Source organism: Talpa occidentalis, unplaced genomic scaffold (assembly GCF_014898055.3).
Source record: "Talpa occidentalis isolate TD23 unplaced genomic scaffold, MPIMG_talOcc4v2.1 talOcc4.559, whole genome shotgun sequence".
Taxonomy (NCBI): domain Eukaryota; kingdom Metazoa; phylum Chordata; class Mammalia; order Eulipotyphla; family Talpidae; genus Talpa; species Talpa occidentalis.
In genome coordinates, this window is record NW_023604927.1 from 1083 (window position 1) to 18460 (window position 17378).

General features: G+C 50.7%; 1 protein-coding gene across 1 annotated transcript; it reads left to right on the plus strand.

The window, feature by feature from the left end:
* Positions 1-382: 382 nt before the first annotated feature.
* LOC119260131 (transforming growth factor-beta-induced protein ig-h3-like) lies at positions 383-14456 on the plus strand. Its single transcript, XM_037529011.2, has 11 exons — positions 383-647; positions 2701-2913; positions 3680-3817; positions 4381-4526; positions 5659-5795; positions 6581-6711; positions 8944-9068; positions 10289-10391; positions 10967-11046; positions 12842-12866; positions 13284-14456. The coding sequence occupies exons 1-11, from the start codon at positions 398-400 to the stop codon at positions 13322-13324; spliced, it is 1389 nt and encodes a 462-aa protein (XP_037384908.2). The 5' UTR covers positions 383-397; the 3' UTR covers positions 13325-14456.
* Positions 14457-17378: the final 2922 nt, after the last annotated feature.

Genomic DNA, 17378 nt, shown 5'->3' on the forward strand with positions numbered 1-17378 from the left:
GGCTTTTAGACCATATTCTGGCTGCTCTGTAGAAGGTGGTTATGTGATCTCATGGGCTCAGTCACATCATTTTTACCCGGTAACTAATGACTATGAGAGAAGGACAGCATTTCTTCTGGGGGTGGGATGGGCTAGAGGGTCAATCTCAAGTTGACCACCTTAGAGAGAGAAAGGATATTTTCGCCAAGACCCAAAGAAGGAACGGGAGCAAGGGAAACAGGGTTCAAGGCAGAGGGAATGGCAGAGGCAAAGCCCGGAGGTGGGAAGCAGTAGGGCACCAGAGGTAACAGGGAGATGGCCCTGTGGCTGGAGCTCAGTACTGGCAAGGCCTTGGGAGGACATGGGGAGAATGAGCTTTGGTTCTGTTTTTCTATTCATCTCAGGCTTCTACAAAAGCATGGAGCTCCCCCAAAGGAGTATTGGCGAGGTTGTATATGCATCTTGTCTGCAGGGAGCCCCAGAGTTTTTGGGGAAAGCTCCATCTTGTCCTCTCCCCTCCCAACAGGCTGCTGTGGCTGCATCAGGGCTCAACACCCAGCTCGAAGGGGATGGCCCCTTCACACTCTTGGCCCCCACAAATGAGGCCTTTGAGAAGATCCCTGCTGAGACCTTGAACCGGATTCTGGGTGACCCGGAGGCCCTGCGAGGTGAGCACCCTCAGCTCCTGCGGGCGCCTCATACGAGTGGCCAGGCTGAGCCCAATACCTGCAGTGATCCAGACAGACTGCCACCCACCTTCCATCCCCTTACCCCCAGCCCTGATGCAGCGGCCAGAGCAGAACCCTGTTCACATGAGCGGGCGTGGAATCCAGCAATGTTTGTGTGGGGACACACTTGCGCTGAGGAGGGAGGCAGAGTTGGTGGTCCAGAGCAGGCCTTGGCTGCTCAGAAAGTATAACAGGCCAAGTATAGGGAGAGCAAAGCAGGTCCTGGCATCCTAGAAGTGGAATCATCTGGCTGACCCTTGCACTCTTGCTCTGTCTGGCCAGGGGCCTCATCCAAAATTACAGTTAAAAGCCAGTTACAATCATCTCTTGTTTCCTTTTGCTGGGTCTTCCTCAGTGACCCACTAAGTTAAGTGCTGCCTTGATTATTACTGGAGCTGAGGACAGGAGCAAGTGGGAGCAAGGATAGGAGGGGAAGCTGGTCCCCGTACCCTCCACTTCAACTCCAAGGCCCTCTGTTCGGGGCTGTCGCCAGCAGTCAAAGGGCCAGGAGTCCACCACCCACCGTCTCCTGCTGTCTCTAGTGAGCTGACAGACTAGCCCGAAGCAGTGGGGCTAGTGTGCCCCTTTAAAGACTCACTGTCAGCCCTGGGCCTGCTCACCCTTGGAGTGACCCTGGCAGATCGCCCTACTCCACTTTGGCCTCCAGTTTCCTTCTCCGAGAGGAAGAAAGGACTTGAGAGAAAAGACTCCAGTGTCCAGTCCTTTCTTTCCCCCACTGGCCAAATCCAGCCAGCACTCGCTTTCAAAGCTCTTGCCACTTCTCTAGGAGCCTGTACTGCTGCGGGGCCTCCAAGCTTCCTCTTGTCTGTGACAGTGCGGTTTTGGTTCCCACACTCTGGACAAATTGAAACTTGCCTCTGGTGAGAATGCAAGACAAAGGGCTGTGGGGAGCAGCAGTCAGGAACCTGCTCTGCCTGGTGGGGCTGGGGGCACGTCCCAACTGTTCCTCCAGCTACCTCTGGTGCTACCCCAACCCCTACCCTGTCCCTAACCCAGCACCTGGATGAGTAAATAAGTATTGCATTTATTTTTATTTTTTTTTTTTAAAGATTTTATTTTTTTATTTTTATTTATGCAAGCACTGGGTACAGTCAGAAGCGCGTGAGGGTGAGAGAATTCACCAGAGGCAGAGCGGGGAGCAGAGCAGGCAGAAGGACCGAAGCACACTGCTGAGGGGAGCAGCAGGCGGCAGGAGAGGTCTGCACGCCATGTGGGACCCTCCTCCCGTGGCCGGGGAGCAGCCGGGGATCGAACCCGCGCTGCAGAGGCTGCGGGCAGCTTTGCAACCCGGCGCTCAACCACTGCGCCACCGGGGAGGCCCAAGTATTGCATTTATGATATATGGGTGGGGGTGGAAGGGATCTAACTGATCACCATCCCCAACCCCTAAAAGAAACTCTGGCAGCTGATAGGGCCTTGGGTACAATGAGCAAAAACAAAATGTAGAAATAATTCAAAACTGTCATTTGCTATACTTTTCATCTTTTCATTTGTATAAAGGTCAATAGCTGAAACATCCCAGGGTGAACTCATTTCCCATATCCTTGAAGGTCAAGTACTAATAAGTGACCTCCTAACATTGGTTGGGCATTTACTCTGTTGTCAGGCACTGTATGGGGCGCCTTACATTCGGGATGTCATGTTATCCTTCCACCAGCCCAGGGAAGATGAGTGCTTATCTCATCACTACTTATCTGATGAGGCAGTTGAAACTCAGAGTCTTGTCTTGCCCAGAGTCCCAGAGCTGGCAGGTGGCTAAGCTGAGATGCAGTCAGGCAATCTGAGAGAAGCCCCACCAGATCTGACAGGAGGTGGGAGAGGAGCAGGATCTAGGCCCTGGGGTGCCCAGCCCTGTCTGAAGGTCAGCATCAGAGAGAGTGGAATGCTTGCCATAGCCAGCAGGTCCCAAACTGGCCACTGAGGTCAGCCTGCAATGGGCCCTGACTCCACCCCTGTCCTGTTTGGCCTCCAGACCTGCTGAACAATCACATCCTGAAGACAGCCATGTGTGCAGAAGCCATTGTCGCAGGGATGTCTGTGGAGACCCTGGAGGGCACTACGCTAGAGGTGGGCTGCAGTGGGGAAAAGCTCACCATCAATGGGAAGGCCATCATCTCCAATAAAGATGTCATGGCCACCAACGGTGTGATCCACTTAGTTGACGAGCTGCTCATCCCTGACTCAGGTAAGCCATGCCACCATCCGAGATGGCTCACCAGGACCTCTTCCCCTCCTACCCCCACCACATAGCCTTCTAGCAGAGAAAGCCTGGGTGCCAAGAGGGTGGAGGTCAGATTGTGAGGCGACTCAACCTGCAGGCATGAAATTACAGGCACTGTCTTGGAGGCAGTAGGGAGCCATGGGAGGTGTCTGGGAGGGAGTGGCCAGTCGAGAGGCTTTCAGATCTGCCTGCTCTGGTTGGCACCCATAGCACCCTGCTGACTTCAGAGCATTTCCTTTCTCAGGGGTGCCCAAGCCATCCAAATGTCATTGACCTAGGGGAAATGACTGAGTGGACTTTAGCATGTTTCGTTCAGCTTTCTAGTCCCATTCTGAAATTCCAGGGAGGGCCATGCCCAGGAGTGAGGGAATTTCACAGGAAATAAACCAAAACAGAACAGCATTCTTTCTATGGCTGTGGTCACAAGCAACATCTACCTTCCAGCAGCTGTGACACAGAGAGTGTCCCCAGAGTCAGACAGTGCCCTGACCAAGGCTTGGGCATGGAGGATGACCTTTGCAAAGTGAACGTCACCTCACTCCCCAGGCCAGTGAGATTTTCTGGGCAACTGTTCCCTCAATGACACAAGCCCGTTGTGCCACAGCGGCGTTCAGAGGGTTGTTGACTCACGAGGTGACATTCCTGTTGATATGTGTCATGCTCTGGGTGGACGAATGATAAATGAAAACAGCACTTTTAACTTTTGAACCCACTGTCTTGTTCCTTGTAGCCAAGACGGTATTTGAGTTGGCCATGGAGTCTGACGTTTCCACAGCCATTGACCTTTACAGACAAGCCGGCCTTGGCACTCATCTCTCCGGAAATGAGCGGGTGACACTCCTGGCCCCCCTGAATTCTGTATTCAAAGGTAACATGGGGGAGACATCCCTGTTGCTTTGTCTCCGGGGCAGCTGCCTCACGGCTGTCAGCTCCTCCACTCTCTCCAATTTACAGCACCCCGTGGAACCTTAGCGCTTCCACCCAGCTCAACTAAAAGCAGATGTGACTTCATCAGAAACTTCTGTTGTTTCATTTGGCAGAGCAGAACAGGCATTTGGGGATCTGGTGCTCGGAATTTCAGAATTTGCATCTGTCAAGAGAGTGGAACACTCCCTCATTTTTTTTTTTTCGGGGTCTATTGCCAAGGTGATAGCAGGAGGTCAGAGTGAGGGTGCAGCCGTGCGAGGGCAGAGGCGGCCCGTGTGGCTCTGCACCTTCAGGGCAGGGCTCCAACACTCTCAGTTATCTGCACCTTTTCTTGTTTTTAATTTGCAGAGGATGCCAGATGTTCAAGAGTATTGGCGGCCTTGCTTGATTTCTCAACCTCCATTTCCAAACCCGCGGAGGGGAGGGCGGGGCTTCTCACTATATTTGTGTCTCGTTCTCTCATCTCCAGAGCATGCTGTGGACCTGCCATGCCTTCTCTTGCAGATGGAGCTCCGCCTGTTGATGCCAATACCAAGAATTTGCTTCTGAACCATGTGATTAAAGATCAGCTGGCCTCCAAATATCTGTACCATGGACAGACCCTGGATACCCTGGGTGGCAAAAAACTTAGAGTTTTTGTTTATCGCAATGTAAGTTCTAGGTCCTCATTGTTTTGTGCTCCTTCTTTGGCTCACCTTTAAGAAATGTTAGTGTAAACAAACAATAAGCAGGCACTTACCTGAGAATTGGTTTCTAGGAAGGAAAGAATTAATCTCCGGATATAGGGGATACGGAAATAGGGTCCTGCATAAGGATTAGAATCTTCTTTCCTAAGCGCCTTTGGGAAGAGCCCGCACACCTGTGTGCCCTGGCAGCATCAGCAGCATCCACCTTGAATGCAGAGGGACAGACAGAGGGAGGAGGCATGGAGGTCTTGAATTCTTAGTTTAAATGAGAACTATGGGGACTCAATCTGAGGGGGTGGGGGGAAGCAAATACTGTCAAAAAATTTTAAAGGAAAAAAAAATACAATACATAAATAGATAAATGAGAAGAAGCTATGCAGCATGGCCCTCCTTGATCAGAAAGGTTCTCTTTTCTCTTATCTCTTCTGTCTCTTTAAGCCCACAGCTACCTTAGAATATCAAACAGGAAGCACAACACCACATGGCCCTTGCCTGGGACCCACTAGCAGCGCTATAGTCAGTGAATTGTTTATTTGATTGTTGGTGACAGGGCCCGCATCTAACAGGATATTCTCATCATGGTGTCTCTGTGCGACTTTACTGGGGCCTCTATGGCCATGCTTTCTTTAGGGAGCACCACTTACTGGAGAAAACACACTATTTTATTTTAGTCTTAAAGACCCATCCAAGGGGCCTCCCTTGGTGGCGCAGCGGCTGAGCACTGGGTTGCGAAGCTGCCCGCAACCTCTGCAGCGCTGGTTCGATTCCCAGCTGCTCCCCGGCCACCGGAGGAGGGTCCCACATGGCGCGCAGACCTCTCCTGCCGCCCGCTGCTCCCCTCAGCAGTGTACTTTGGTCCTTCTGCCTGCTCTGCTCCCCGCTCTGGCTCTGGTGAATCCTCTCATCCTCCCATGCTTCTGACTATACCCAGTGCTTGTATAAATAAATAAACAAATCTTTAAAAAAAATTATTAAAAAAAAGACCCATCCCAATATTTATTCATGGATAAGTGTTGTCAGCACAGACCCCAAACAAATCAGGAGGTCCCTGATGTCGGGGGGTAACCTGTCCTTTCTTGGCCCCCCTTCCGCACAGAGCTTGTGCATCGAGAACAGCTGCATCGCTGCCCACGACAAGAGGGGGAGGTATGGGACTCTGTTCACCATGGACCGGGTGCTGACACCTCCGATGGGGACCGTCATGGACATCCTGAAAGGCGACAGTCGCTTCAGGTAAGCAGCCCCGCCTCACCCTGTGGTCATGCTGGGGCAGGACGCCGGGTCTCAGCTGTTTGTCAGCTTCCCCCGACTGCAGGGTAACATGGTGGCTCTTTCGTAACCTTCCAGGCTTGGGCTGTAGAAAGAATGAGGGTCACCTTGAAAGCTCAAGTTGAGAAAGTTTTCTGGGTGTGTGAGCCTCACATCCAGAGGGAACAGGGAATGGGGATTGCATTGTTACTACAGAAGTGCAAGGAAAACATCATACTTTTATCCTAAAGTCCCAAGTAGGCAAAGCGCACTTGGTTCTAAGTGTGTGATGGGTCTGTCACTGCCTGCAGTGGCTGCTTAACGCACCTGCAGCTTTTCTCGGGCTCCCAACTCACTTCGTTTTCTTGCCCTGCTCTCTCCATGCCAACTGGCTTGCTCATGGGTGCTGTCATGTTGAATGCTTCCTGCCCCTGAGTTTAGCTCCCTGGGGGGCCACCCACACCCTGCCCTCCCCAGAGTCCCATCCCCAGGGCCCAGTGGCTCAGCCAGGCTCTGGGTCTGCCATGCCTCTGACCAGTCCCCACCCCACCCTCCACCCCCCAGCCTCTGACTTCTAGCCATTCAGCTGAGCTTAGCCTTTATGGAGGGAGATGACTGGCCTCTTTGCCTCTTTGTGCAGGGGGACGGGGTGAGAACCAGCAAGGGTGGGAACCCCAGTGACCCGGGCACCACCTGCCCCAGAGGTGAGGAGGTACTTGGGAGATGGCGACCCTCTCCCACCACAGATGACGTTTTCTGTGTATCCGTAGCATGCTGGTAGCCGCCATCCAGACTGCAGGGCTGACGGAAACGCTCAACCGGGAAGGGGTCTACACAGTCTTTGCGCCCACTGACGAAGCCTTCCAAGCCATGGAGCCAGAAGAACGGAACAAACTCTTGGGTAAAGACCAACTGAAGCACATGTGCACTTCCTTAAAGTACCCACATGGGTTTGGTCCTCACAGGAGGTAGCTGCATGTTACAAAGGATTTGGTGAAAAGGAATTTAAAGGCAAGATTGCAGAGGTGTGGTCAGGGTGAAGGGAACCAGCGAGACCTGATGACATCCATGGACGAGCAGCCACCCAGGGACCAGGGAGAGCTGGTGCCTTGGGGAGGGGCAAAGGGCAGCGGCCAGAGCCAGATGCAGCTGCTGTCAGGTCCTGGCAAGGAGGCCGGCATGCCCTCAGCCTCCCTCTCCTGCCATGTACCCGTTGCTGACCAGGCTCCTGTCTGCTGATTACAGGAGGGCAGGGGGCCTGCATGATGCCGTTTACAGCAGTCAGCTTCCCTGGGCACCAACCAGGCAGAAAGAAGTAGAGAGGAACTGAGCGTGGAGAACCACCAACCCCTTCGCTGAGGGGCTGATAAAGAAGCCTTTTGCTGCATCAGGTGTCCCGGGATAAAAGCTTTACCAAGAAGCTGGTCAGGCCCTGAGACAAGTAGTTGAGGCCTCCTCGTGGTTAAGAGTTTGGACTCCCAGGTTACCCAAAAGCTGGTTTACATCCCAGCTCTAGCATTTACCACTTGAGTGGCCCCTAGCCAGTTGCTTCAGCTCACTGAATCTCAGTTTCCTCACTAGAAAAAGGAGTGGTAAGAGTACCTTGCTCAGTGTGTTGTGAGGAATAAATGAGCTCAGAGCATCCTTGTCAGCGATGACCAAGATGATGGGGAGGCAGGATGGAGTTCAGTGTTCAACTCTGATGATGCCCATAAGAGACACTTCCACCTCTCACAGAAAACTGAGTCTGAGGAGAAGGAGGAAGGACCTTGATAGGGCCCCACATCAGGGACAGCTCCCTTCCCACTCTGATGCAGGAGCATAGAGCATTCAGGCCGCTGGCAGCTGTGAGCCAAATTTGTGTCCTGTTTAATTTTCTTCACTGCTGCCCAAATGCCTATGTCTCTGATGCTGACGTATGTTCCTGAGAAGAGGGGAGAAGTTCATTTGGAACATAAACTTTCCATCCTCTCCCTGTCCAACAGGAATGGAATATTCCCCAGGTGGCCTGGGCCTGCTCGGCTAGCCTTTCATTTTCAATTATGTGGGAGTAGAGGAGGGGCATGGCCAAAGCTTCCCAAACCCTGCCTCCCCCAGCGCTCCTGGCACCCAGGTGATAGGGACCTCAGAAGAAGGCCCTTCACACCACCCAAAGCCTGGCCAGTCTCAGTGCCTCCAGGCCATATTTTTGTGGAAGGGGAACTCCTCTCAGCTCCAGGTTGTGGGTGTTTAGAAATCCTTAGGTACCTGGTGTCCCCATTCCATGGCACTAACGTGGGCTTGTCAGTAACCTAATGAACTCTCCAGAATGCTTTAAAACTTCCTTCATCCTCAGTTTCAAGATGCTAGAAATAACCATCCACAAGCCTTGGGGAAATCCAGCCATTTGGCTGGTAATGTGAGTATCAGGGGCTGCCTCGACAGAGAGGAGAAGGCAGCTGGCAGCTTTGAGAAGTGCCTCCTACACTTAATTTGGGAAATGCCTGTGCACCTTTGTGAGTAATCGCAAGCTTTCCCCAGTTGGTGGAGAGGCTGCTGTGGGCTGGAAAGAATGCTGAGACTTGCGGGGGAGGGATGCTGCGGAGGGGATGCCCCCCTCAGCCCTGATCTCATCGGCTCCAGGGCTCCTCCAGAGTACAGCTGTTGACTCTTTCAAGTCCTCCCTTCAGGAAACAGCCGTCTCAGAATATGCATTTGAGGGTAGAATGTGTAAATATTTCACGACTGTTATAACTGTCGGGAGCCATGCTGATGATGAAATGTCCCAGATGCCGGGGCTGGAAAGGTCCCTGGCTTTCCAAGCAAATATTTAGTTCATGGAACATGAGTCAGACTCACGAAGCAGTATGGATTAACTCCTTCTCAGCATCACAGGGCTCTCATACTTCACTCAGCAGCCCACTGACTGCAGGGGAGATCCGTGGCTACAGGCATGTGCTTGTATCCCAGACTGGTAGGCAGTTGGTGGGTCAAAGGGCTGAGCATCCAGTGGGTGCTCAGTGAGCGCTATTTCCTGGACAGAGAGTTCTCCATCTTAGGGGTGCCCATTTGCATGTTCTGGAGGCTTTCCTTGACCATACCAATCACCAACCTTTGCATTAATTCACTCTCCATGTTTCTCACAAATCCGCAGGCAATGCCAAAGAACTTGCCAATATTCTGAAATACCACATTGGTGACGAAATCCTGGTCAGTGGAGGCATTGGGGCCCTGGTGCGGCTGAAGTCTCTCCAAGGCGACAAGCTGGAAGTCAGCTCAGTGAGTGCATCTGAAAATAAAAAGGCTGGCTGTGTCCTACCACCAGGTTTCCAGGGCACAGCCTTCCCCTGCACAACACTCAAAACACACACAAACACACACACACACAGCCTCAGAGATGCATTTTGAATCTCTGATTGTATTTTGTCCAAAGAAAGAGAGAAAAGTGCTTTCAGGGAATTCAAGAGAGATTGCAGTTAGACATGAGTAAGGTCCTCCAGATCTGTGGAGGAATAAAGCATCTGTTTGGCATCCGAGAGAAGCTATTAGCATTTTCTTCCCTTAAGGAGATGATAGGCAATTACTCATGTGTTTTGAGAGATCAATCCCCAACCCTCTTCTTACCACCCCCCCACACAAGGGACTCACTGAGCTACACCCTGAGCCAGGTCACCCCAAGAGGTGTTTTTTTCTGCAAGTTAATGATACTGGTTCTACTATGGAGCTGGTTCAGAGGGTCTCTACCTTGAGAGGAAGAATAGACAGCTTCCATTGCCACCCTGGCTGCTCCAGCCAAGGCCACTGACTGCCCCTGGGTTGGGGCCACTCTAGCAGTCTGTGGCTCGGTTTCTGCTCCCTACTGCTCTGGCCTGACCTTCAGTCATGCCTTTGCTCACTGGTTTCTCTTGAGTGTGGGAAGTCAGAGACATGAATAACTTGTTTGACATTGTCATGTCCCCTAAGAATTTTCTAGCTCCTAGATTTGGGTATTGGGGTCCTGTCTGTCACAGGCTTCAGTTCTCCCTGCACCCTGGGATCTGTCACATGGGTCATTCAGGTAAGCCTGAGATAGATTCACCCTGGATGGGTAAGGAAATTTGAGATGGGGCATTGAGAAGTAGAAAGAGCCTGTCACCAGCACCTGAGGCTGGCCTCAGTTCCCAGATGTCACACCTGCTAAGGCCAGTGGCCTCTCCTGAGTCTCAGTTTTCTGTTAAGTGGGACATTATCTGCCACCATAACACACTTTTGGGAGGACTAAGTAAATAACACAGAAGAGGATTTTGTGAATTATAGTAGGCTGTGTCGTCTACGCAAGGAACAAGAATAAATCCCCAGAATGAAGGTCTGCAGCAGGCAAGGACTGTTCTATTCCCCAGAGTGTCCCCAACACTTAGCACAGGATCTGGCATGGCATCTAGAAATGCCAGTAAACATTCACTGAATGAATACAATAAATATGCACTATAATCAGCAATTCTTCTGTCTTTTTCTCCTAGAAAAACAATGCAGTGTGTGTCAATAAGGAGCCTGTCGCTGAGGTTGATATCATGGCCACTAATGGCGTGGTCCATGCTATCTCCAGTGTTCTGCAGCCACCAGGTAAAGTCCTGCAGCTATTACCTTCCACTGAGTCTGCCTCTAGAAGGTATTACCTTCTCAATGTGTGGCCTCTAGGGCATGATAGAAAAGTTGCCCTTAGCAGAGATAAAAATAATATGTGACACTCTTATGGAGCCCCATGGCCGGCATCATTGTGGCTGGTTGAAGCAAAGTAGGAACTTGGTTTCAAATGCACAATGACACGGCGTTCCAGCACACATTACCCCTTACTGGATCGCCTGCAGCTCTGCTCAGACATAGCCCAGTTGTTTGTTACATGTGGATACTGTGGACATGGTTCAAAGCACCCCTCTTACAGTATCTCACCTCTTGTAAGCTCTCTTTGCCTACCATGAAATTCAGCTTGAGTCTAGCTTCTGTCCTTTCTTGTGTATTCACCATTCTTTGAGCTCTGTCCCCATGGGTCAAATTCCACCATGAGTTAAGAAGAGTTATAAAAGAAAAATTCACTGAAAATGTGAGCCAGAAAGTCCCACAGTGCCCTCAGTCATGTTTTTGTGAAGGCATGCTAATATTTTCTCTCTCACCCAAGCTGCTTTTTCTTTCCTCTCCAGCCAACAGACCTCAGGAACGAGGGGATGAACTTGCAGACTCTGCGTTTGAAATCTTCAAACAGGCATCAGCATTTTCCAGGGTAAGATGCATGCCAGGCTTGCCTCTGGCCTAAGCAGCTGGGGAGGTCTTCTGCTTAGGTCCGGGGCAGGGGCTTCCTGAACCTTTGTCTTCCTTGACTGTTCTCCCAAAGCTCTCTCTAAACTTCTCCCTACTCCCTTTAGGATATCCTTAGCTGTAACCTGTGTGGTGTTCAGAGAAAAGAAGCCTGGAAGCTCCTGCTTCCTTTTTGGGCAAAAGCCCAGGCCTTTAAACTAAGGCCTATGAAGCTCAGTCCATGGGAAAGCCACTGCTGGTGAGAATAGATAGAATTCTGGAATCCATGTATCCAGGAAGGGAAAATGATTCTGAATCTGCCTTATGGTGGCCTGGATTGCCCTGCACTTTTCTATTTTCTATGACATTTCCCATCTTGGGTCCTGGTGGGCTCTCCTGAGCAGTGGTGTGGATCCTGGATACATGGTACTGAGCCAGCTATGTGTGTGGACCTCCCTTTCCACCTCCCACTCAGAACTTCTGGCTTTTCTGTGCTTTTCTTCCTGCTCACCAACTTTCCCAGGGCCCAGGAGCCCCACTCAGGCTCTTTTGCTGCTTGGGATCAGGCAGAGCCCCTTAGGAATATGGGGTGCCTTGCAGAAGTTTCCAGAGAAGAACCTGCAGAAGGCAGACCAGAACACAGAGCTGGAATATGTCCCTTTTCCTTGGACCAGAAGGCTCTCTCTAGTGCCTCTCAAGAAGAGTTCTTTTTTTTTTTTTTTTTTTTAATAAATTTTATTGTTATATTCCCCATACAATTGCGCCCCCCATTCTGACCCCAATCCCTCCCCTCCCGCCCCCGCCCCCTAAAAGTGCTCTGGTTCATAGTTTTTTGTTGATTTGATTTTCACTTTCTTATAGTTTTTCATTTTCCTGGTCCATTATTTAAGTTTTCTAGATTCCTGCTATGAGTGAGACCATCCGGTATTTTCTTTTCTTTTTGGCTTATTTCGCTGAGCATATCCCTTCCAGCGCCATCCTGTTGCAGCAAATTGCATGTGTTTATCTTTTTTGAATGCTGAGTAATATTCCATGTATATATGTACCACATCTTCTTGATCCAGTCATCTATTTGGCATTTGGTTGTTTCCAAAGCTTAGCTATTGTAAACTGCTGCTATAAACATAGGGGTGCAGGTGTTCTTTGAATGATGTTTCTGTGTCCTTGTAAATACCTAGGAGTGGAATTGCTGGGTCATATGGAAGCTCTATGTTAGTAGGTCCAGAAATCTCCACACAGCTTTCCACAGTGGTTGGACCAGTTTGCACTCCCACCAACAGTGCAGAAGAGTTCCTTTTTCTCCACACCTCGCCAACATTTGTTGTTGCTATTTTTAATATGTGCCATTCTCACTGGTGTAAGATGGTCTCATGGTAGTTTTGATTTGCATTTCCCTGATGACAAGTGATGTTGAACATTTTTTCATATGCCTGTTCCATTTGCATTTCCTCTTCAGAGAAGTTTTCAGAAGAGTTCTCACCCTGAGCAGCTGCTCCTGAGAGTCAGCCACTGTGCCCTCCCAGCTCCTCAAACCCTAGGCTGTAGTCTTAGCGAAAGCTCAGCTTCAAGAATGTCCTCCTCAGACTCCTTGTGATGCAGCTTGCACATCACTGAGGGCTGCAAGCCCAGCTGAGGCGCTCCCCAGGGCCCAGCAGTTACCTTCTTCTTCTTTACCCACAGAATTTTTTATGAGTAGGGGTGGCAATGGGCAAAGCCACTGCCATTAGCAGGTGCAGGTATAAGTTTCTCTAGAAAACCTGACACCTTGTGTTTTCTTTCAGGCTTCCCAGACCTCTGTGAAACTAGGTAAGTCTGGTCTGACTTGAAGTCTCTGTAGGCTCCTTGGGCCTTACCCCCAAGCAGGCCCAAGTCTGCCATCTGCTGTATAGAGATAAGAACGTCATGGTGAATGAAACAAGCCTCACCTTTGGGGCCAGACGGAATATCCCTTTCCCTTCTCCATAAGATGGAGCCTGGGAACATTGCACAGGAACTTGGCAGGACCCCGTGGTGAGGACATGGTTACAAGTGGGTAGATCTAGAAAATCACAGTTCAGAACTTCAGATACTGAGTCAATATGAAATTTCACAGACCAAAAGCACCTGCTATAGAGGAAAGTATGGCAGAAGGAGGATGCTTGGACCTCATCTCATGATTCTTACAGCATCCCAGACAAAGGGAAGTCTGCATCTTTTTTGACCTTTCAAACTTCTCTCTTCCAGCCCCGGTCTATCAGCGGTTATTAGAGAGGATGAAGCACTAGTGCAAGGACCGCAGGAAGAATACACTTCGGTAGCTCCCGCCAATTTCTCTCAGTTTGCCAAAGAGACTGAATGTTTTTGAAACCAAATATCACACTTCAATGTACATGGGCCACACACTATAATGAGATCTGAGCCTTGGGTGAGTGGGGGTGGGGGGGGAGGGAGACAGAGAGACATGTATTTCCCCCGACTCCTAAAACATGGCTGTTAACCCACCGCATGCAGAGACCTGGATGTTGCTGCTTAGCATTCACTTCCAGAGAGGACCTGTCCCAAATGTGGAATCTCCTGCCTGTGCCAAGTGCTCTGGAAAAGAAGTTTAGTGGAACTCACAAAACATGAATCAAGCAAGCTGGCATGACGGGGAGTCCTGGCACGGGTTTTGTAAAGCTCTTTCCCAGCTGGAGAAATGGCATCATTATAAGCTATGAGTTGAACTGTTCTTTCAAGCATGTCTCGCACCTCCACGTGGCTTGGACACTCCTGTGTGGCCTGTCCAGGTAGAAAAGAGAGGGTAGGGAGAGCCCTCAGAGCCCAGGATTTCCCAGGTGTGGCAGAGCCCTGGTGTGTTTGTAATAATAAAACCAAAGAAACATACTCCCGCGTGGATGGGACCTGGGTATTCACAAGAGCCAGGTTTCTGTCCCTGGGGCTGTGTTGCTGCTTCATACTGAGCTTCCACCCAGAGCAGTTGGGCAGGGATCCCTGAGGGACTTGTTTGTTTCTGTCTCCACCAGCCCTGGGGTCTTGTGTTCCTCAATATTCACTTCTCCATTTACGCCTCTTGTTGGCCTGAACCCTTGGCCTTCCTTCCAACCTCACCACTCCCGCCTCTGTTAGACTTTGGAATCCTCTCTCAGCACCACCCTGTGAAGTGGTTGCTGGCACCGCCCATTATTCAGAAGCGGCTCAGGAATGGGAAAGCCACTGATAATGTAGAAAATGGCGAGCTGGGACTAAAACCCATGTCTCCTGGTCTCCCAGCTACCACCATTTGACAAGCCAGCAAATGCAGGTTTCGCAGACTCAGACCCTCTTTGCCAACCCACGTTCAAACCCCTTCCTGGTTCATTCTTTCATCTCCATCTTTAAGTGTCCTCAGCACCAAGAGGCAGTATAGCATGGCTGTGGCGATGTAGCCACTATTGCCCCCTGCCTGTGTGACCTTGAGTCAGTTAACCTCTCTGTGCCTCATTTCTTCACCGGTAACAGAGGGTGACTACTGCACGTACTGCGTAGGCATCAGAAGAATAAAACGATCCCTACAAAAAAAAAAAAAAAACCTGCTGCAGAGCCGGGTAACCTTATTTCGACATGCTGTCAGGGACTGCTGTGCAGTTGAGAGCCTTTTCGTGTGTCTTTCCAAAAGCAGTGCATTTTCCAGAGAATTTTCTAGTCCCATCCTCCACCCTTCATGGGCCCAGGCTGACTCACTCCAGCAGGTGGGGCTCATATCACTTACTGCATCCCATGACCCACAACCGGGGCTGTCTGAGCTGCACTTCCGGGTCTGGACACCACTGGTGAGAATAGAGCCATGGACCAGCCGGCACGTCATTCATTCATTCGTTCTGCAAATATTTGTGTCAGCCACAGAAGAGGACTTGTCCCCTTCGTGGGAAAGAAAATGGCTAAGCATGGCTCTGCCACCTACCTATCCTCATGGCTTGAAGCACAGCCCTGTGGTTCTGTGACAGAAGGTGAAGGAATCTAAGGAAGTGGGGCTGGAGGAGGGAACACCCAGGAGCTCTGGCCGTGGGAAGAGGTGAGAGGAGTTGGAGGAGCTAAACAGGAAGGAGGGGTCAGGCTCAGGAGGTGTCCCAAGTGGTGAATATTAGCCTTCTGGGCCTGGCCATCCCCCACAGGTCTGCCCTGTGCTCCCAGACTGGTGGTCATGCCTCTCTGCCATTGATGGCCTGGCACATTCTGGGTATCCTGCAGCTATGAGTCTCTGACCCCTCAGTGCACATACCTGGTCGTTACAAGACAACATTCAAAGAAATGATTAGTATGGCTTTTAAAGATCCTTTCATTTAAAGCAATAGTCAGAAGATTCCTTAAAAATCCCTAAATCCCTTCTTCTCTTCCTGTGACCCAATCCCGGCCCTGTTCCCAACATGGGGGGCGGGGGGGAGGAGGTTCCCACTGTATGCAGCTCTAGAGAGTCCTTGTGACTAAGAACCATGCCCAGTTGTTGACCTGCCTTCTAGCCAAAGAAGGTGGAGTCCCCTTTGAGGGTCCTAAACACTCTCCTTCTATTTCTCTGGGAGACCCAAGCTCAGCATTAGGTACTGCCATGGGGACAGACAGCCAAAGCTGAGGAGTTCCCCAAGTGGGTGATTATTGAGGAGATGTGTGTGCCTGCCCTGTGCACCCTCATCAGAACAGAGGGCAGCCCTCCCAGAGGAGGTTGTCAAGGCCTATGTGAGCCCTGCCATCTGAGCCTCATCCAGGAAGAGAAGGAAGGGAAAGGGCATCTGCTTGGTTCCCTTCTCTCTGCTGTCACTTTGGGCCTACTAGGCCTCTGGGGCGTAGAGGGAACTACAAAGGCCTTCAACAATGGGGTTCAAGGACCTTCCAAGCTGGGTGTGCCTTCTCCATGCTGGAGGCAGCTGCCTAAACCTGGCCCCATGGGCCAGCTGGAGGCCAGCTCATCTACCCTCCACTAGAGGGGCCGATGCATTGGCCCACACACTTAAATACATTCTCTTTTCTCATCCGCGTTTCAGTCCTCTGAAATAGGTAAGTACGTGTAGCATTCTCAGTTTACCGCTGTGGAAGTGGAATCTTAACAAGGTAAAGAAGTTTTCCAGGTCACAGACTAGGAAGAGGCTAGACACAGAGCTGACCCATGGGGCTCCAGACTGCCTTCTTAAACGCTCTGCCTCTCTGCCTCACCCACCCTCACCAGGGTCCATGGAGGAAGAGTCCAGGCAGCCCTGGGCAAATAGGCCATGGGTGCCAGGGTGGTCAGAAAGGGCTGCTGGCACAGCCTAGAGCTTTACTTGTTCTCTTACTGAGGCATCAGGAGCGCGTGAACAACAGCCATGGGTGCCCTAGCACCATGTGGTTATCAGGAAACTGGAGAAGAATTTCTCACACAGAGGAAAATACCTCCATACTGAGAATCATAATTTAGTGTCATGCTCTGCTCTGAGAGGAGCTGCCCAGAATACTGTGTTCAGAAATCTTTCCAAAGCCAGGATAGAAGGCCAGGGAATGAGGATGGGCCTGATATCCTGTCTGAGAAGTCAGCTGGGGCCACCTCTGGCATCACTGCCTGGCAAAGAACAATCCACTCCATGGGATCCTTGGCCAATTCCCTGACTAAGTCAGTTCGGAGAAGTGTTGGGAGAATGGGAATGTGGAACAACCTCCTACACACACACACACAGTTGCACATACTCGCACCACATTCTCACACGTGCATGCTATCACATATACTCTCAATGCACTCATATGTTGGCTTGCGTGCACCCACACTGTCACACACTCACACAGGCCTAAGAGGCCCAAGATGCCTTGGGCATAGGTAACTTCATACCCTCTGGAGTGTGAGGAGTTGAGTCGGGGAAGAAGGCAGCAGCTCAGGTATGGTTGCCCCTCAGGAACCTTCCACTTCTGACCCTGGGCCTGTTGGAGGCAGATTCCACAGAGCCATCAAAACACCGGCCAGCTGCATTGTTCATGGTCAGCCAAGCAGGAGATAGAAGACCAGGTTGGTAGCACTAGAGATGGAAGAACATGGAGCAATTTGACATGTATTTTGGAGATAGAATTTGAAGATGGTGTGGAGGGGTGAAGGAGAGGATTCAAGGATAATGCTAAGATTTTTCTCCTTGAACAGCTGGTGGTGGTGGTGCCATTTTTTCTGAAGTGTAGAGAAATGGGGAAGAAGCTATCAAAAGAAGAAAACTAAGAGTTCTACTGTGGATATTTTAAGTTAGGGGATCCAATTAACCAAGTAGGATGTCGAGAAGGCTGTTAGATATCCAATCCTAGAGCTCAGGGAAGAGACTGGCTTGAGGTGGGGTGTTTGGGAGTCATCAAATA

Bases quoted from the DNA above. Each gene is read 5' to 3' on its own strand.
- LOC119260131 (XM_037529011.2), top strand. From the start codon at position 398: ATGGAGCTCCCCCAAAGGAGTATTGGCGAGGTTGTATATGCATCTTGT. The intron at 3,818-4,380 runs GTAACATGGGGG...CTTCTCTTGCAG, and splicing joins CCTGAATTCTGTATTCAAAG to ATGGAGCTCCGCCTGTTGAT. The intron at 4,527-5,658 runs GTAAGTTCTAGG...CCTTCCGCACAG, and splicing joins GAGTTTTTGTTTATCGCAAT to AGCTTGTGCATCGAGAACAG.